General features: G+C 50.2%; 1 protein-coding gene across 3 annotated transcripts in view; it reads right to left on the bottom strand.

Annotated features, from left to right (window-relative positions):
- Mbp (myelin basic protein) overlaps nucleotides 1-20,701 on the bottom strand; it is a 109,997-nt gene that overhangs the window by 17,345 nt on the left and 71,951 nt on the right. For 2 of the 3 annotated variants that reach the window (XM_052742680.1, XM_052742682.1), the window contains 2 exons: nucleotides 16,372-16,802; nucleotides 8,989-9,057 (listed from right to left, as the gene is read on the bottom strand). In XM_052742680.1, the coding sequence (XP_052598640.1) occupies nucleotides 8,989-9,057; nucleotides 16,372-16,802 (500 nt within the window). The remainder of the gene's footprint in view (nucleotides 1-8,988; nucleotides 9,058-16,371; nucleotides 16,803-20,701) is intronic. The other variant, XM_052742681.1, reaches the window with a different exon arrangement.

The following is a 20,701-nucleotide window of genomic DNA, read 5'->3' as shown; positions in this document are numbered from 1 at the left end:
GACACAGTTCAGTAGCAACTGCATCCATTACCACCCAGCAGAATCTGTCCTCGTTAAGCCCTGATCTCTCTCCGGCCTCCAGGACCACTACCCTGCTTTCAGACTCCACCAAGATGGGAATATTTTCTCCCAGTCTGTAGCCTGCCTGCTCACATTCCTAACAGTGTTTCAGGAAAACAGTGCTGAGCTTTGATGGGGTCTGATTTACCTATTTACTTGATGAACCAGCTTTTAATGTCAGGTCTAGGAAACTCTTGTCTACCCCGGTCAAGAAGATTGTCTCCCATATTTTGTCTAAAATTGTAGAATTTTCTAGTGTCAGTAGAGGTTTATGATCCAGTTTCAGGTGACTTCTGTATAAGGTGAGGGTTGAGTTGATTAACATTTGTTGTTGGCGGTGTTTGGCAGGGGGGTGTCCAATTGTTCCAAGGCTGCCTGTTGAAAAGATCATCATTTTTCTGTTGGGTTGTCTCTCTGTCTCTTTGTCAAAATGCAATTCACCATAGGTAATCCCCCCCCCACCCCGCCATGGGACTCACTCCATATTCCGTGTAGGAATATTCTGGATTTTCTGAGTGTCTGCCCAAGGGCCCTGGTGACGGGCAAGGTCACTTGCAATCTGGTGAGCTGGTGTCTTTGAGAGAAAGGGCTTTCGTCTCTTAGTTCATATGGGCTATACATGCAATTATTCTCTGGCAGGTAACTGCGTGGCTGTGCTCACTAAGGCTGAGGGAGGAGTGCACACTGGATGGTTACTATTGTTCCCCAAGACTGCAGCCTCTGTCTATGCCCGGCTTGTCTCCAGCAGCACATCTTCCTCATCGTAGGTTACTAACAGGCATCCTAACAAGGTCAGTTCACCACCAGCAAGAAGGACCACAGGACCAAGGCCAGTGCTGGCCTGGCAAGGACTCACGGAACCTGAGGGGGTTGGGGGTCTTGCTACCTGGCTTGCCTGAACCCCATGGCTGTGTTTGGAGTTGAACATTTGGAACAAGCGAGGGCCTGTAAAACTAGTCTTGTTTTTAAAAATAAAAAAATTCCGTTGTTTGGACAGCGGTGCATACTTACGGGAAGGTGATAAATAAGCGATGTCCCTGCTGTGGGACAGCCCAGGTTTTGTGCTACAAAAAGCTGTAAATGGGATCCCACGACACGCTGTCTTCTCTTTGTCTATTTTTTTTCGCATTACATCAGGAACCCCGTTTTCTGTCAATTCAGCTTTGCACTGTATTAACAAGAAAAGCTGACAACAAACTTTTTGAGGCGACATAAGACAAAATGGTGATGAATCGCTTCGCTTGGAACTGTGGAAGGGATCTCCGGCCAACCAGGCCATTGATCTCTGGGCGGCGTGCTTTCTCCATTAGCCTGTTTGTACAGTTTTTGAAAAATTAACGATCTCCCTCAGCTGGAAGCGGTGCCCGTCACCAGCAGGGGGCGCTCAGACACGCTCTCTGTAGAGGCCGGGAAAGGGATTTTTCAAGTTTTTCCAGTTTCCTGTAGGTGAAAGCTGGGAACCCTAAGCCTGGGCATTCTATCAGGGGGTCAGTGGCCATCAGACTGAGTGTCTGCTTGCTCCCCTGAAGAGAGGCTGCTCCTGAAAACATCATGAGACACATCCCTACCGTCTGCAGTTCATTACAGGTCAGGAGTGACCGACTATCAGTGCAGCCATTTCACAAGGACGTGGGGGCCTAGGGTTTTATGGTCAAGGAAAATAAAAAGATTCCAATTCTGACTTCACTGCTGGCCTGAGAAGTGTCCCCCAGACCCCCTTGCCTGGAAGTATGACCAGCGTCCCCCAGGGGCCTGGGGTTACACTTTCTTCCTTCTCCTATCTCCAAACAGATTTGTGTAAGCACCAAAGAACACGCACACCCACACAGGAGATGCTCTGTCCCTCACCGACCTGAGTCCAAACCGTCACCCAGCACTACTGCCCTGCTTGCTTTGCTTCATTTGCAGGGTGAAACTGAGATGCAAGGGGTCCAAGGACCTTCCTGCTGAGGCCCCTGGGTAGTCCGGGTCCAGTGCTGGAGACAACCTCGGGACACCTGGTCGTGTGGAACTAGACAGTGGGTCACGCTCCAGGCAGCGGCTACAGGCGGCTGCCGGCTTGTCATACCGCAAAAGGGTAAGAGGCAGGAGCAGAACAGAGTTTCAAGTCACGGCTTTTACTTATTTAGTTCAAAGTTTGCAGATTTATACTGAGTTCTGAAGCTGTGGGCCAGAAAGAAATTGTTTATATCTGGGGATAAGAGCTGAGTTTTGAGGATGGATGGAGTCCACTGGGCCTGGGAAATCAGTTCCTAATTAAGTTGGATTTGCAAATGCGATCTCAGTTAAGGTTAATGACAGGGAGCATTTCCCATGTCATTATCGTCACAATGGTTTCATTTCCACGTAATTAAAATGTAGGACCCTGTTAGCTTCAGTCAAAGGAAAAACTAGGCCTCAACACCAGCAGTTAGGAACATTCTGTTCCACCCATGGGAAACAAAATTCAACCAGGTTATCTTCTGATACATGTTCCTTTCTTTCCTTTAAATTTAATTTTAAGCCATCCCCCCCCCCCCCCCCCCCCCCCCCCCCCCCCCCCCCCCCACACACACACACACATGCTGGGCAAGGGCTTTGCTACAGAACCTCACAGAGGATTGCAAGCATCTCAGCCACATGGTGGCGTCAGGACACCACAGTCCACAGAGTTCTCATTCTCGAGACCCAGAGAGAGGGAGTGAGGGAATTAATCTGCGTTTAACTGTCTTTAATTGACCTCAGAGGCCAGGGCCTCGGAGGCTGCTCTGTGAGGCCTGGGTGGCAGCTCGGGGCTTTGAGAAAGTGTTTTCTCCCATCCATACTCCCCACGACTGACACCCACAGAGCTCTTCTCTGTCAGGACTGGCCTCTGCTGCCTCTCCTGCCCTAAAGCTTTTGTGTTGGCTCACACTCTCCTCTGTAACGCTGTCTCCAGAGAAAGAAGGCCATGGCTAGCTTCTTTCATGGTCTGATTGTCACTCTTGTTTTCCACTTGGGAGTCAGTGGCAGGGCTCAACAGCCAACCTGTCTGTGATCCATTTAAATGTCCGGGTCATGAAGAAATGAGGGTCATAGGCAACCAACATTCTTGACAAAAGTCTCAGGATGATGATCTGTATAGAGAAGCAGTCTACAGCAGGAGGCCATCTTTCTCCAGTTTTGACTCTTCGTACCCTGACTGCCCAGATGCTGTGGCTGTTTCAAGACATTTCAGCACGTGTGTCCCTCTCATCCCTGGCTGGCTCCAGTTCTAGCTGTGTTCACACTCGTAGAGGAAGCTAGGACACCATTTGTGATTAAACCACTTCTGTGTCTCAGGAGAGAGTGTTTTTCTCTCTTTTTTTCCCCTAGCAAAATTCATGCATTTGAAATTCTGGGGTCTGGGAGTGATGTGCAGACTTCCCTGTTTTGGGGTCTTTGCCGGGCATCAGAACATAGTGTTTCACATCACTGACGATTATGATCTCCGATGAAAGAGAACTCTTTTCTTCACGGGAAGCCGGGCAGCATCCGCGTGGTTTTTCTTACTTTCTGGACAGGTGTGGATAGACTTCCTATGTAGGTGGAAACTTCAGGACGTCCCCTGACTTCGCTGTACTGCTTCACTGTCCCCTGAGACTCAGCCGTGACCAGAAAGACAGACAGAAAGCCGAGGCACTTCTGGTGTTAACTGGGTGCTCACCAGGCCAGGGATTTCCAGGCTTCAGAGGGCTCCAGCTCTGATGCCTGCTTCCAGACCTCTCCCGGCCAGTGGCTCCCCAGAAGAGGGGTGACAGAGGTGGGCAACGGGCCCTGTGGGAGCCGAGGCTCTCAGACTCGGAAGGAAGTCACAGACCTCTTCACCTCTCCTCCTTGAGGAGGTCAGCAGCTTGGTGGCACCTAGCCCCAGCATCCGTTAGTTCCTGAGGCTTTGCCCCTGCTTCCTTCTAAATACGGTGGGAAGCAGAATTGGTCTTAATGCTCACATTTCTTCACTGCTTCCAAGCACCCATTGTTTTTAAGATCCCATGTATCCAAAGTGTAATATTTAATATAATATCAAACAGAAGTCACACTAGAAATATAAACCAAATACTGATGATATGGGGACTTTTTCTTGGGGGACAAGGTCATGCTATGTAGCCCTGGCTGACCTTGAACTTGTGATCCCCCTTCACATCTCTAGTGCTGGGATTGAAGGATGGGCCTGGTTTTGTGGCTTTGGAACTTTGGGTCCATTTGCACAACGTGTGGGCAGCACGCAGGGTGGGGTCTGGGGAGGTGTCCTTGGAAGGACAAGGGAAACAAGGACAGGTTTTCCAGCAAGCAAGGCCTTGAGCTCAAAGCAGGTACCAGGTGCTGAACAAACATCCCTGCACCAGAAGGCTGGGCTTTCAGGCAGGTCATTGGCCTCCTGTCCTGGTCAGCACTTGCTCCAAAGACAGACAGTGAGGACCCACTCCCATGGGCACCCACAAAAAACCATCCAAATCTGCTCAGAGCCATGTGTGGAGCCACAAGGAGGAAGTCAGATCCGTCAAACACTTGGGGAGCCCCTCTGTGTGGGCAGCACCTGGATCTTCAGGCTACACTTCCTGGGGTGGAGGAAGATCTAAGGAGCCTGGCACCTGCTGAGGCCCTGCCTCTGCCTCTGGGGCGGTTCCAGAGCCATCTCACTTGATTGAAACCTCTCCTGAAGACAGGAGACCAGTGGGCTGGGGCTCTTCAAAGCAACACCTATTGTAGGTTCCACTTAACTTACACCCTCAGTGTAACAGCGGAGGAAACTGAGACCCGAGATCTGAAACAAGTTGCCTGGAGGCTGTAGCAGCATAGGGTGGGTGGAGCCTCTGGAGCCTTCGGGTTCAGCAGTCTTTCCGGGCTGCTCGTGGTGATCTTGGGTCTTTCTAGGACAGGTTGGGAATGGAGTACACAGAGGTGGGGTTGCCCATGTCATACCAGGAAGTCCTCTCTGAGCACACACATCTTTCTCACTTGGTTAGCACCAAATCCCCTCTGGATAGATACCAGGCCTCCCTCTCTGGTCACAACCACTTCACAACCGAGCAAGCCTATCTCTGAGGAGGCCATACCCCAGGGACATTCCTCTGCAGGCTGGTAGAATGAGGCCTAAGCCTCAGGCTTCTGATTCTCACTTTGTGACAGAAGATTCCAGAATCCCAGAGCTGGTGGGGCTGATGCAGTGTGGGCCCTTTGGGAGACCTCTTGGGCCGTGCACAGTGATGATGGGTGGATGGCACCCTGCAAGGCTGGCATGGAGAGGCTAAAAAGGCTTCCAAATGAAGCAGAGACAAAGCACCTGGTGATGTGGACAGAGGAGACGGTCCTTCCTGTTCGCTGCTCCCCCCGGGTTCTTGCTAAGCCACAAGCAGTGAGAGGCTGTCCTCATGGATGGGGTCTCCTTAGCTCCTGCCTAGTTTGTCCATTGTGTTCCTCTTCAGCAGAGCATGCTGCTGCCTGGTGCCAGTCCATGCCAGGCCTGGGCCCAGCAATCCACAATGCAGGAAAGGAGAAGAAGGCTGCCCAGAAGGGACATACGAGACCTGTCTGCATTTCTGGGGAGCTGCTCATCACCCTGAGCTCCACACCTTTCCCCAATCTGGAATTTTTGCTTTTTGTTCTCAAATGCTCTTCTGTTTGTCTTCTTCTGCTCCTTCTCACTTGCCCCTCAAGCTCCAAAGACTAAGCATGGCCAGCCCCAAGGAAATGACTGGGTCTCTTGGGACTGAAGAATGCCTAGTGGGGAGTCTGGTGCTTGAGGAGGCCATTAGCAGTGTTGGGGTTTTTGCTACAGGGTCTGCAGGTGTGTTAGCAGACAGAGAGATGGAGGTGGGAGATGGAACACATAATATAGTGGCATGCACGTGTACCCATTTCACCATAGACAGAGACAGGGAGGTGCCTTGTTGGCACAGTAAGGAGGATGTCCCACGGCTACAAAGCATTTACAGCCACTCAGCACAGACTACCAGCTCAGCAGTGCTCACTGGTGTCTTCTGAGTTTTGAACTTGCAGGGGAGAGAGTTCGCAGCCCCTAATGCCTTAAGTTGCTGTCCAACCTGAGGCTTCCACCTAGTGCCTTTCTCTCCTTGGCAAGCTCATTTCAAGTCACTGAATCCTGAATGGCAAGAGTATTTCTGAGACCGCTAGTGGGGCCAGCCCTGGCTGTGCTTCCCCTGTGGCTGATGCTCTATCATCCATATCCTGTGACTCATCACCTTTCTTAACATAACAAGACAACCACAGTGCCGGAGGAAGACATTACCCATGCCGCCGAGAGAGAAGACCCGGGACAATCATCAGGAAAGAAGTCCTGTGGGCTTGCAAGTCTGAGAGGGAACTCCCAGGCTGTCAGGACAGGCACTTGCCTCTGTGCTTACCTGACATGGGAACAGACCCAGAACCGTGACTGTGCCTTCCCTGGTGGATCAGGAAGGCCAGGGTAACTTCAGCACACGGGCCCTGGAAGAGTTCTCTGCTGCCCAGTAGAACCCATCAGTCTCTTGCCTTTAGATTTGGCTTACACCTGTTTTTCCTCACGGTAGACAGCACCTAATAACCCCTGTCTGTTTTACTTTGGTCCCAATGTGTGTTCAAGCCAGTCAGTTCAAACCCTGTTTGAATGAAAATGGGAACTCACAGATAATATATGCAAAGCACTTCACACTGGGAACCTGTAGCATGCTTTAGTATCCTAAATATGTGTCCACAAGAGACTGGACTCTGTGACCAGGCAAGGATGTCATTTACAGCTGGCCTGAGGTTTGGCCAACCTTTAAAATATATGCACAGAAAATTGAAAGTATATACAGTTGGGATGAAGATGTAGAGACTAGGAGGGCTTGGCTTCTCTCTGCTGAGTAATGCTTAAAGGAGAAAAAGCAAAGATTCTCTTGAGAGTTCCTGGCTGTGGTCCACTATGGGAAACCCTGGGGCTGTGGCCAGAATCTCCACTCCACTCAGGGTCTGCTTTCTGGAGCAGAGTGTCTCAAGTCTAGGGGAGGACAGGGTAGATGGTTGCCAGCATTGTTTAAGATGATCCAAGTGCCCTATGGCTTGGTTCAGTCATCTAGCCCTGTGTCCCACGTGCCTCTTTTGCCTTTAGTTGAAGCACCTGGCATTGTCACAGGATTCACACCTGTCACACTAGCTGCATGCTAAGTCCTGATACAGTGGAGCCGGACATTTGCCGGGCAGGTGCTGTCACCCCAGACCTTTGCCAGTTTAGGAAAGTCAAGTGGATGCAGGCCCCAGCAGGTCCCAGAAAGATGAACTCTGGAGGGATGGTGGGCCCTCACAAACTACTCAGGGGAAGTGGTACATTTTTAAGAGTTGAAAGGGCTCTCGAAGCTAGGCTCAGCTAAAACTGAGCAGGACTCAGCCACACCAGACACTGTGCACGAGACTCCTTCCTGTCACTCCTCAAGAGACATCACAATGTCCCCAGGGATCCCAGTGCTGGAAATGCATCCAAGGCCCTGGGCTAGTGTAACCTTGCTTTTCTCTGCTGCCTTCTCAGCCCTGGCCCCTGCCTGGCCATCCTAGAGGCCATTGGGATGTTCCTCATTCTTCACGGCTCTGCGGCAGGGCATGGGACAGTGCCCATCTCAAGCACTTGCTGCTTGCTCCCCAGGGTGCCCATCTCAAGCAGATTCCTGTGCAAGCGTCTACACAGTCCAAAGCCCTTGGGTTATGGACACCCTACCTGCTGCCTGCCTCCATCATGATGAGCCACAGCTCTGACTTATGGTTAATACACGGCAGAATTGTGTGCTCACAGATTCCTAGGCATCCTCCCTCCATAGGTGCTCGATGGAGCGCAGAGAGAGAATGTTCTAGTTGCTAGGTCTCTGAGCAGTGGTTTTCAACTTTTCACCTGCTCTCTTGACAGGTGTCAAGGTGCAGATGGCGTGTGCTTCTGTGTGACATGGTCACTGACAGACACACGATTTGTGTGGTGACACTCAGCTTGCATGAGCAGCAGCCCTGTCTCTGCCTTCCGCAGCTTTATCCATAGTATGTCACTGTGGCAGTTTCTAGACTGGGAAGTAAGGGCAGATCTCAGCCATGCTATCTGTGATATACTCGGAGGGACAGATACCAGGGGACCAGACTTCAGAAAGACACTGGCCATTTGAGTTTAACTCAGCTGATATTCGGGGAATGCTGGCTATCTGATAGGAGCTTGCTTTCAAAGTAGTTACAGAATATAGGCAGGCAATGACCTGGTCCAGGCTGGTCCTTCTAGACCAGTCCTCTTGGCTCTTCAACCTGTGTGGCATTACAGAAGGCCACACCACAGGTCCACTGTAGTGGGTAGCCATTCCAGCTTTGATCTGGAAGTTCCAACCCCCATTGAGGCTTCGGTAACTGTCACACCTACAAGGCAGGGCTGAGAGAGGACCCTGAAGACCCGAGATCCGGATGCGCCGACTCTCTTGGTTCCTGGACCCTGGACGCTGGAGGTAGACTGAGCAGAGTTCTCCAGAGAACACCGCCGGACTGCTCCATGCCTTTCCCAGACTCTGTAAACTATCGATTCACTTGTAAGTTACCCCACAAAATAAAGCTCCCTTTAAACTATGTGAAGTGGCCATAATAATTTCACCAATAGTCCACAGCTTGTTCTCATGGCCTTCTCCATATGGTGGCCTGACAGCTGTACCATGTCCTGGTTGGTCCTTTGAGATTTTCACACTACAGACTCAAAGACAGACTCTCTACCTCCTACATGGCTTTTTGTTTTGTTTTGAAATTTCTTCCTTGTTGTGTCCCTTCAGGGCCTCACAGATGCCCTGAAGACCTCTTGGATCCCTGGGACACAGTGAGCCCCTTCAGGGGCTGCCTGTCCTAACCCATGTGTTCTCTCAAAGACTTGCCCATAGAGCTGAGCGCATTTTCACACACAGGTGACCCCTGGCTAGAGGGACAGTGACCGAAGCTTACCTTGTACAAGTTGCACAGCCCAGGACGGCTGTGGGCCAGAGGGCTCCGGCTCTGCTTTAGCCAGGGTACCTGCCGAGGACAGAGTGGGCCGGGTGAGTCCAGTGTGGGCACTGCCCGCAGAGCCCCACAGTCCTCCGAAAATCCCTGGGATCAGTGTAGCCGACCTCCAGAAGGGCAAGAAATGCTTCCTTCCTTCCTTCTTTCTTTCCTTCCTTCCTTCCTTCCTTCCTTCCTTCCTTCCTTCCTTCCTTCCTTCCTTCCTTCTTTTCTTTCTTTTAAAAAGAATTATTTATTTACTTATGTATACAGTGTTCTGCCTGCGTGTATGCTTGCACGCCAGAAGAGGGCACCAGATCTCATTACAGATGGTTGTGAACCACCATGTGGTTGCTGGGAATTGGACTCAGGACATCTGGAAGAGCAGCTGGTGCTCTTAACCTCTGAACCATCTCTCCAGCCCAAGAAATGCTTTCTTGTCTGGTGTTGCGAAAGTCCTTGGAAACCTACTGTGGAATTGCAATGGAGTGGCCTTGTTTTGCATTGAATTTTACCTGCAGGCCTTTATTCTCTTCTGGCGAATAAGGCGGCATTTGTGCTGGACTTCCAAGTAGGAACCAGCCGTGGATGGCACTCTCTCACCTTTTCATGGCCTCTACAGAGTTCCAGATGACTTCAGGACCTGCAGTGCCCAGGGTCACTCTTGAGGCCACATGGAGTGACATTTTCTGTCCACATTCTTTACTGGTAAAGCTCAGAGACTCAGTGTACAGAAGCACCTTTTCCCTGGCACGAGTCGTGTTACTCTCCACTATCCTCCTGTAAATTTTTTGATGTGGAGCTTATTCCTGATTTGGAGTAGTCTAGTTTAGAGTATTAGTTACGAGAGAGTTTGTTGACATCAAGGAAGGTCAAGTGAGTTTCAAAGAACAGAATCAGAGTGCCCAAGTAAACGGCCTGCCAGGGGCATCTCCGTCTTTTTGACTATTCACATTAAAATAAATCAGGAGGGAGGGGGTGAAAGAGGGTGATGGGAAATGGGAGAAGTGGAGGGAGAGAGAAGGGGAAGAGGAAGGGAGGGAAGAGTGGGGGAGGATTGCTTATAGTGCTCAGTCAAGAGAGAACGTCAATGCAGTAGGCCCCAGACTCTTGCTCTGCTGCAGATGGTCTTGTTAATGGTGGGCAGGAAGGTTGTGCAGGAAGGTCAAGAAGGTGACTGTGATGTGACTGGCAGGTCCCCTCCGGAAGTACCACTGAAAGTCAATACACCAGGGTTTGAAGAGGAGAGTCTGTGGTGACCTGTGCTCAGTGGCATAGCTCACGAACAAGAGTCCTCACCCATACAAGAGAGGCTACTTTTATACTAGCAAGAACTCCTGGTGACTTAAATTCCCTATGTTGGGAGCTGAAAAGAGTGAGAAGCTCCAGTATTCATGTTGGAGTAAACCTCCTTGGGGAAGCCTGTGTAGGCTTCTGTGTGATAAGACTTGGCCGTCCCCAAAGAGTGACCGCTCAACTGAGCAAGGGAGGGTGACTAAGCAAACCCAGGCTACACATGTGGGCAAAAGGTGAAGGAGAAGCCTCTGTTACTGTCTCTTTTGTGGAACGAGACAGCTTTCTCCATGAAAGTCACTGTGAGCTCCCCTGACCCCTGCAGGTCTGACATCCACTCACAGGGTGGGTGGATGGCTCCCTCAGAGCAAAATTGTGGCTCTCAGAAAGTATGACCTAGTGATGCTTACAGAAGTGTAATCTGTACCCTGACATCACTACTTCTGAACAGGGTTAGACAAAGGGTGTCAAGCCTTTTTCTTGCTGTGCGGGTTCACACAGGTTTGAGCTTCGAGTCAGGGTGGGTACAGTCTGAGAAGCAGCAAAATGTCTTTGACTGACTATTTGGGAAGCAAGTGCTTCCAACCTAAGCTGTACCTGCAGGTTGGAAGGGGTGGTGTGTGTGTGTGTGTGTGTGTGTGTGTGGCAAGGACACCCCTTAGGAAGAATCACAGGCATTAAGCTCACATGTAGGGGGCTCCCCCAGGACACTTCATTTTCCCTGAACTCCTGCTCTCCGCTTTTTCTATTCATAAACAAACAAACAAACAAACAAACAAACAAACAAACTAGAATGGTTTTAGCCCATCTGAGACTGTGCCAATAGATACAACAGAGAAACACCACCACAAAACAACTTCAAGGTAAAATACTAAAGCCATGGTTTGAGGGGAATGTCCAAGAATTCTTAGATACTAAGCCAGTCTCTTGGCGTCTCAGTGACGTTCACTATGAGCTCAAAGAGGGATTATTTTTCTCCATAATGATCTAGTCCTTCAGATGTCAAGTTACACTCTCCATCAATCAGTCAGAAATGTTTGTCACCATCTAGCTAATCCTTTTCTTTAACCGAAAGGAATACCAACGATTGGGAAATAAATCCCTCAAAGTGGACATGGGTTTAGAAGGAGGTGAGTCACGATCAGTGTCTCTGGGGAGGATATATCACACAGACCACATTCTAATGTACTCGGAGTCTTTGCTTTTATCTCTCATTTATCAGCATCAGGTTTATTCAGCATCACCTTCAAGAGGAGCCTGCCTACCTGCAGGAGCCCTGTCCCTTTGAACACATCCTCCCTGGGGAGCCCAGGAGGGCGGTCCTGGTGTGTTCACTCAGTGTGATGGCTAATACTGTCAACCTGACGGGAGCTGGACTCACCAAGGAGACATGCCTCTGGGCTCATAAGGGTTATCTTGATAAGAAGACCTACCCTAGCATACTACTCACTGGGCCGCACTGTTAACTGAATAAAAAGGAGAACTCCGCCAGCCGAGCAGGGGCAGCCATCTCCCTGTTCCCCTTCTGTGGATACCATGTCACCAACCACTTCAAGCTTCTGCTGCCGTGGTGTGCCGAACCCTGATCTGAAACAAGCCCTTCTTTCCCTCAGTTGCTTCTGTCCGGGAATTTGATCACAGCAACGGAGGAGATGCTCAGTAACTGCTGGCTTTCCTTCGTCTGTCCCCTTGCGCCCACGCATCCCTTACCACCCACGGAATACCCCGTTAAGCGTTGTAGGCAGGAACTGTGGCTATGGGGGAGGGGGAGAGTTAGACACCACACTGCCATGGTGAGAGACCACACGGTGTCTGTGGGAGAGGCAGAGTACCGGGGACAGTGCCGTGGTCAGAGGGGGCAACAGCTTGAGTGCCCAGACTTACCTGTGGGTGTTTCTCAAGGCCATGGGAATGCCAGGCACACAGTACCATTAATAAGATAAAAATACAAGTTAAAGAGTCCACATGCAATTAGTACACCATCTTTGGTCTGTTCAGATGTTTAATGAGTACATACAAAGGCAGAGATATACATTACGCGGAATCATTTACAACAAAATCAAATCGGAATACAACCGCCTAAGGGTATCACCATTAAATACAAACACAAGGTACAAACTTTTACAGAGCGTGCAATGCCCATCAAATTCCAGTATGACTGCCGCCCACTTCAGTAGCAGTGGATGGTTGTGATGGCCAAGGCAGCAGAAAGGCAGAGTTAGCCACCAGTGACCAATAACTGGCCAAGGTGAAGATTCTCCATAAAGCAATTCATACAAGAAATCTCAAAAGGACGCACTTGGACACAGATGCTGGAGTGTCTATTACAGGCAGACTTTCTCTAAGGAGTCTCTGGAAACTATTGCCAAGTGGGTGGGCAGCAGTGAGTGGTCTGTCGATCCCTAGTGGCTTATGGGAAAGTTCTCTTTGCTTCCGCCTGGACCCCTAGCGCTTATTAGCAGATGGTGATGACAAACTCTCTCTCTCTCTCTCTCTCTCTCTCTCTCTCTCTCTCTCTCTCTCTCTCTCTCTCTCTCTCTCTGACAGCGGCTCTGCTGGAACCCTGGGAGTATCACATGGGCACTTTCACTGTGCCCTCCATGTGACCTTTCACGTCACCTTTCCACAGGATGTCAAGTGCATCGGCAACCTTTGGATGCCGATGTTAACAGTGAAGAGTAAAGAAACTGGAGAATGGAGCTATGTTTAATACAAATCAGAATGCCATAGAAAGCATCAGGAGACAGACCTTCTGGCCAGTTTACAAGGTCGATTGCACCCAGTAGTACTTAGTGGTGGGAATGGCCTTAATCCCGGCCTGTCAAAATCAGAGGCAGAACAGCCATCTGAAGACTAAACGATAAATTACCTGCCCTGGCAGGTTAGAAATGGAGATTTCAAGTTCAATAAACAGATAACAAAAAATATAGGCCAAGCCACCAGTAAGGTGGTTTTAGCTTAGACCATCCCTCCCCTTCCGGAAGAATGGAAGAGGAGCTGCTACCTTCTTGTGGCGTGTGTGTGTGTGTGTGTGTGTGTGTGTGTGTGTGTGTGTGTGTGTGTTATCTGGGTGTGACACTGCATGATCAGCTTAGGTCCTCTGTGAGATGCTTGCTTGGAATGGGAAGGAATCTATGATTTATGTTCTGAGAAGATGGCAGGTGGGCAGGCGGGCCTGGGGACTGCTCTAGGCCTGGGGGCTGCTGGGCTTGGCAGTAGGTGAAGTAAAGGGGTCAGAGCCCTGAGGTGTCTTTGTTCTTCTCCTCAAAGCCACCTACCTTCTCATACCCTCATAAGGCCTGGACATCCTAAGGCTTGGAAACCTGTTCCTTAGAGGCCACAGCACAGTCTCCCTTCCTCCCCAGGACAGAAGAGAATGCTCTCTGTAAATGGACCTTTCTCCGTGGATGGCAGAAGAATATGCCTTCTCAGGGCATTCTTCATGGGCTTTCTTTGAATGTCAGCCCGGCAAATACACAAAGGCTGGGTGTTGTCCCCACATTCTGTGAGCCGGGGGTGGTGGCTCTGCATGGCACGGAGGCACCACGTGCCTGGGGAGGGAGGATGCGGGAGGCAACAGGACCAGATGCCCTTTTGCAGCAGGGGAAGGGAGGGTGTTCGGAGTCTTCCAGATTCTTTCTGGAGACCTGGCTCCATACAGGCAGGCCATAGCTGCATCTCTAAGTGGCAGGGGTGGTACCTCTGGTCCTACCTGAGCACCCTGCATGTGTGTTAGATATCTATTTTAGAATGACGATGAGGATGCCAGCTTCTGTCACAAGTGACAGCCAGCTAGCCTTTGGACTCTCCTTTGCAACTTTCTTAGGGCCCTTGGTAGCATAGGAAAACAAGCCCCCATGTATAAACTTCAAAATACAAACAGAAACAGTCCAGGAGCTGCCTGCCCCTGGCTTCTAGGGTGATTGTGATTTATAGCCAGGTACAGAGTGAGCTAAATTTCCATCTCTGACATCAAAGAACCAAGAATCACAATCAAACAGGCTTGGACACCATGACCAGGCCTCTGCTGTGTATGCCTGGGCAGCGACATTTCAGCAGAGGAAGGTGCCTCTGGCCACGCTTGGGACAAGCTGCAGGAGAGAACAGGGGAAGACCAACACAAACAAACTCTGTATGGAAATGCCATAACCCTATTTTTGTATGTGAGTTTAAAAAAAACAACTAATAAATAATGAGGAAATAAGAATCACATATGCAAACACATAAGGGACTTTTTTTTGTATGAAGGCTGTTCATTTTAAAAATCCTTCATATTCAAAATGCACAGCAATGGTGGGAAGAATTGACACCTCAAGTTAAAAAAAACCCAATTATTTAAAAATTATATATATGTATTAATCCTGTGAAAATGCTTCCTCTCCCCCAGGGTCCTTAATGATCTAAGAGACATGATTTGCAAATATCGGGACTGCTTCTGAGCTTTGAATTTCTTCTTTGAGAACTTTGAAGAGCATGTGATTTGAAAGCAGCGCATGGAGAGACACATTTGTACACTCCGAGCAAGACACGGTGATATTCACGGACATGCTATGGAGTTTCAACTCGAACCCTGACCACAGCTGGTTCCAGAACCCACGCCCTCCAACTGTTTGGCCTTTCCTGCACAGTCTAAGTACACGTTCTTGTTCCTTCAGCTGCACAGACTGGGTTAAGGGTTCCAGGCTGGCGAGGATGTGTGCAGGTTGGGGCTTGGTTACACAGGCCTCATGGGACAGTCAGGGGACTCCAGGACTCATGTGCCTTGAGAGGAGCACTTGAAAAGCCACTGTAATGTAAGTTAGCATTAGAAACAAGCCCCAGGATTGAGTATCAGGCTGAGAGACCTGCCCATGAGTAAGAGCAGTGCCTTGTACAAGCCCCGAAGGAGCCGGGTGCACCTGGATTGTGTTAGCAGTGAAGACACACAAGTGGTGGTGACATCCTCACAGGGACCAAACTGCTGTTGAGACACCAAGGGGCTCTGGTGGCCGCAGAGCAGGGGACCTGCTACCGAGCTCACCTTCACCAGTTCACGGTCATGCTCACTTTCAAAAGTGTGGCTGGAGACCACCGCATTTCAGAAAATCTGCATCGCCCTTGGCCCTAGAGCCGTGAAGAGGCCTCTGCCCCACACTTCAGTCACAAACCGCTTGAGTTCTGCAAGGCTTTGCGAACAAACACAACTCACAGGCTGCAAGGGCGCTCTAAATCCAGGGCTTGTTCTGAGTGTTCCCACCCCACCCCTCTCCAAAGCTGCCCAGCCATCCAGCAGAGTCACGCAAATGCCAAACATCTGTAGGGTGACAGACACCTGCCACTAGTTGCTAGACAAACCTGAACCCCACAGGCTAATGCATCACCCACCCCAGATGTTGCTCTTGGAAACTGGACTACCTGCATCGTTTTAACTTCTGATACATTTTCTCTTTTTTTATCCACAAAACATTGGTTTTTTAAAAGTCATGAAACAATTTATATTTAAATTAATGGAATCACAAAGTAATAAAGCTTTGACTCATGAACATTCATTAATCCCTCCCCCCTCCCCCAACAAAACTACTTAAGACAAAGGGGAAAGTTGCCTGGAGGTGGAGGGGTTTGCTCTGCAGACCTCCTTCACCTCAATCGGACCATTGTTTCACAGCGGCAAGAAATCAGCAGCCTTCGGAACCCAGCAGAGAGCAAGCACAAATCAGGATTGAAAACAGAAGCACTGTGCAGAGGCAGAACCAGCCAAAGCCCCAGGCAGAGGGCATATGCATACACCTAAGGACCAGTACTCTCAATGCCACATCCAGGGTGCCCCCAAATCCAGGATGTAGAAGGCCCTTGCATCCCTGAGCGACACCCCAATACTGTCCCTTGTGAGGAGGACAACAGGAGCAAAACATGTACAAATAGGCTAAGTGGTGACCAAGCCCAATCCCCTGGGCCCTCAGCATTGTCCGACCAGGGCCAGGATCTCAGACATAGGGACACGTGCCCAGTTCACTTGCCCACCTCTCCTTCCTTTCTGCGGTTAACCCCACAGCTCCTCTACTCCTCAGAGCTCACCTTGCCAGAGCCCCGCTTGGGCGCACCCCTGTCACCGCTAAAGAAGCGCCCGATGGAATCAAGGATGCCCGTGTCTCTGTGCCTTGGGAGGAAGCCATGCCTGGCATGGTCCATGGTACTTGCTGTGGCCAGGTACTTGGATCGCTGTGAGGGTCTCTTCTGTGATGCCATCACATCCAGGCCTTCGGAAGCTGCTGTGGGGTCTTCTTGGATGGTCTGGAGCTCGTCGGACTCGGAGGGCCTGTCTTTGAAGGTGTTGTCCTCCCTTCCCGGGGCATCTCGGGAAAAGAGGCGGACCAAGTGGGGGCGGTTCCCTGGGTCAGCTGGGTGGGCACCCTGCCAGTTATTCTTCGGGTCTGCTGTGTGCTCGGAGTCTGTCACCGCCGTGTCCTCGGCCGAGGTCCCATTGTTCTGGATCGCATCTGCCTCCCCTGTAACAACAATGAGATATGAATGTGGGCCTGTGCGAGGCCTAGGAGGGACAAAGCTGCTTTCTTCCTGGGGTCTTGAGCTAGCTGTCTCCTATAAAACCCAAGATAAGTGCAGGGCCCAAGGAGCTCCACAGCACCTTGGGTTACCTCAACGGTAGGGAGCTAACCTGGATTGAGCTTGCTTGGTATAGGAGGCTTAGGGGCCATCTCTATGACCCCATCAAAAGAAACCCCCCTTGCGGGGGCGGGGGGGGGGAATGGCCTGACTACTCATAACAATCATGCCGAAACATCTCCTGAGGAGTTACTCACTGCACCAGAGAGAGCTCCATGATGCAGGTATCTTGTGTCTACTGTCGAAGAGGCCGCCAATGTATGACCCCAAATGTTGAAGTCATTGTTTGACAAAAGGTGCTTTTAGTGTTCTCAGTAGAGAATAGAACTCCTCACATCTTTCCACAGCTCTAGGGAAGGCAGGGCACTGGAACACTCCTCTCTCCCAGATTCCACAGGAGGCCTCTGGCCCCGGGAACTGCTTACTCAGGGAAATACGTCCATTCTTCTCCCAAGTTACAGTGTTAGGTTTAAATGACTGTAGCCTAACTTCCTTTCCCAAGTCTAATGCCTGCTTGTATAAATTTGGCCTAGTCACACTGTCCTATAGCAACACCCCCCATCTACTCACCACCCATCCTTTATTGAACCTCCCTCCCGTCTATCCATCATCCATCCACCTTATCCAGAGTTCAGAATGTAGAGACCCTCACGACAGTGATGGTGCCTAGACCAGGCTGAGGGGACAGGCAGTGCCAAGGACTTGCCAGGTTTCTACTCCAGGGAGGCAGAGAGAAGGAAGAGGCCAAGAGGGATGAAACACCACAGCTGTGGGCGGGACACTGTTTCCCTGAAGGTGCTTTCCGGTAGCTGTGTTAGGGTGTCACGAGCACCAAGTTTCCATGACTCACCAGAACCACACACAGGACAAGTTCCATTGGCAGCCCTGGTACATCACAGACAGGATGGAACCCAGCCCATCAAGAAGTCGGTGTGACCCCAGGGGGTCACATCCCATCCTACAGCAAGCTCACAGTCACCCATGTGCAATGCCATTTGCTTGGTCGTTTGTCCTTGGGGTATTGGGCTTCACACTGAACAGTGTCTGTGAGGGTCTTTGTTTGCATTGAGATGTGACGGCTAATAATCATTGTCAAACTTGATAGAATCACCAGGAGACAACTAGAATCACCTAGGAGACAATTAGAATCACCTAGGAGACAATTAGAATCACCTAGGAGATAACTTGAATCACCTAGGAGACAATTAGAATAACCTAGGAGACAATTAGAATAACCTAGGAGACTATTAGAATCACCCAGGAGACAATTAGAATCACCCAGGAGACAATTAGAATCACCCAGGAGACAATTAGAATCACCCGGGAGACAATTAGAATCACCCAGGAGACAATTAGAATCACCCAGGAGAAGAGCCTCTGGGCATGTGTAGAAGAGAGCTTCTAGATTAGGTTAATTGCAATGGAAAGATTCACTCTGGATATGGGTGACATCATTCCACCAGCGAGGGGCCTGGAATGAGTACCCAGGAGAAAGCAGCTGAATTTGTCCTTCTCTGCTTCCCACCGACTCACACTCTTACTGCCTACTATGATGGGGTGTGGGGTCGGAGTAAGCCTTCTCTTCCTTAAGCTTCCTTGCTCAGGTACTTTGTCATGGCAACAAGAAAACCAACTGCTGCAGAAGGCCATCTGGGACATACTGGATTTTTAATAAATTGTGGAAGAGTTGCACTTCCTAAGAAAATACTCTCTGCATTCACACTCGTTAAAATCTGGGTGCTGGTACCCAAGGCAAGTCTGTAGAAGGCTCTCCTGGGTGGGCTATCCCTATTTCTCAGGATTCACACTTGTTAAAATCTGGGTGGGTAACAGCCAGTCTTGGGTGAGGGCTCTCCTGGGTGGGCTATCCCATTTGCTCTGAGCAGCTGTTCTCTGGGACCAGCATAGCTGACGACGTATGATTCACACCAGTTACATATAGACTTGGTGAGGGTTAAACTCATGTGTGCGTGCACACACAAACACACACTCACAGAGGTGGACAGAATGCCATTAGAAGTGCAGCCCAGGCCTTCTGCTTCCCCATCTGTGCTTCGTGTAAAGTGCTCACACAGGGGGAACTCCCATACACTTCTGGAGCTGCTCGCCGGGCCAGGGTGACACTGTGCTGGTCTCCTGGTTTCAATGTCCCAGATAATGGAGGAAAAAAAATGGAACATATCTAAAATGTCTTCCAAACATCAGAAGACTTCTGACTCCAGTGTGGCTGTCTTATGTCTTAGTGTGTTCTTGTCCCAAGGTTTCTAAGGTGAATTGAAGTGACCAGGTGTTCTGCAGCTGCCTGAGCTCAGGAAGGCTCTTCTGATCAGACATGGGCTGTGGCCACATAGATGACAGGTCGGTGGGTTCTGGGACAGCCGATAGGAGGTCCGAGGCAGGTGGTGCCCTTGGTTGCATATATTAACAGAAGTTTGCATAAATACAACACCCATACACCAAAGACTTCCAAACTCATAAAATCACGTGGGTCTAGAAACTGACCCACAAATAGCATGGATTATTGCTGTAAAGGTGCTAACTGGGGCCTTACTCCAGAGCAGAGCCACAAGCTCATCTTGCAGTCTAAACATTTGCTGGCGACGAAGGGCCAGGCAAACTCTGAGAACCAGGATGGCTGCGGTCTAATCCAGGTCTCCATTGGATGATGCACGTTGTCATGATGGGTGCTGTGGAAACAGGCCGCTCAGTTTAGGGTGACTGAGAAAAGGGCAAGACCAAGTGGATGGAGATGCCCGCTGGGACCATTCTTCCATCACCACTGGCTGGTCATGAATAACAAGGAGTGTGGTTCTTTCTAAGAGTGCTCAAGCTCGGTTGGTCACCGTGCAGTGTTGGAAAGGTACACGCAGCACTCTGGGAGTGCTTTGGAGAGGTGGAGTTTGCAGGGATGCAGCGCTGACTTCCAGGTGGAGGGGGCGGCAGCAGGAGCACCTAGGAGCCTGGTTCTGGAGTTGTGCTATAAATTCTGTAGCTGACAGACGTGAATGCAGATGAGATGGAAGACAACAGCTATACTGTGAGGCGCTGAACGCATTAACAAAACACAAGAGCATCTGAATACTAATATTTTTATAACAGTCGGGCTTTGTGTCCTTGAACAGTTATTTGTGAGACGCAGAAAGGCCTCTGTGTCCCCGGAGTGGCTCCTCCCTTCCTGAAAAAAGTGTGGTAGGGAGTCTAAACCTGCGGCACACAGCCCTGTGGGTGGGACGAGCCCAGATCAACCCGCTCAGGAACATTACCTCGGTCAAATTAAAGCCAGAAAGGCTTTGCATTCAGATTCCATTGACAGAATGGATGTGTGTCATACTTAGTGACATGCTCAGATCTCATCTTACCAAAATGGGTGTGGAGAGTGTTTCTAAAAACTCTCCAGTCTTCGGGCTATAAGAAACCTTGGAAAGCTTGGGTGGGAAGACACTGGCTTTCAGAGGTGAAGGAGAAAGACACTTCTGAGCAGTCCAGGGGTGTCAGGGAGTTTTAAGTGGCTTTTAGAGCACAGAAACTCCCAGGGCCCTGACATTTGGGGTGACATTTACTATTTAAAGATCTCTGAGGTCATGCCTCCAGGAGGCTCATCTTCTGCTGATCTGGCCAGCCAAAGGTCACAGTGGCCCATGTTCTGCATGAACTTGGCTTTCTGTCCAACTATCTCCTGCTTCACAGCTCTCTTGTGCCCTTCGATTCTTCCTTCAGAATCTTTTCCGTGTGACTACAGCCAGCGAGCTCCTCTTCCTCTTCCTCCCCTCCTCTTCCTCCCCTC

This window comes from Peromyscus californicus, unplaced genomic scaffold (genome assembly GCF_007827085.1).
Source record: "Peromyscus californicus insignis strain IS unplaced genomic scaffold, ASM782708v3 Scaffold_17__1_contigs__length_78620276, whole genome shotgun sequence".
Classification (NCBI taxonomy): Eukaryota; Metazoa; Chordata; class Mammalia; order Rodentia; family Cricetidae; genus Peromyscus; species Peromyscus californicus.
Note: the sequence above shows the minus strand (reverse complement) of the source record. Positions and strands in the feature narration are given on the sequence as shown.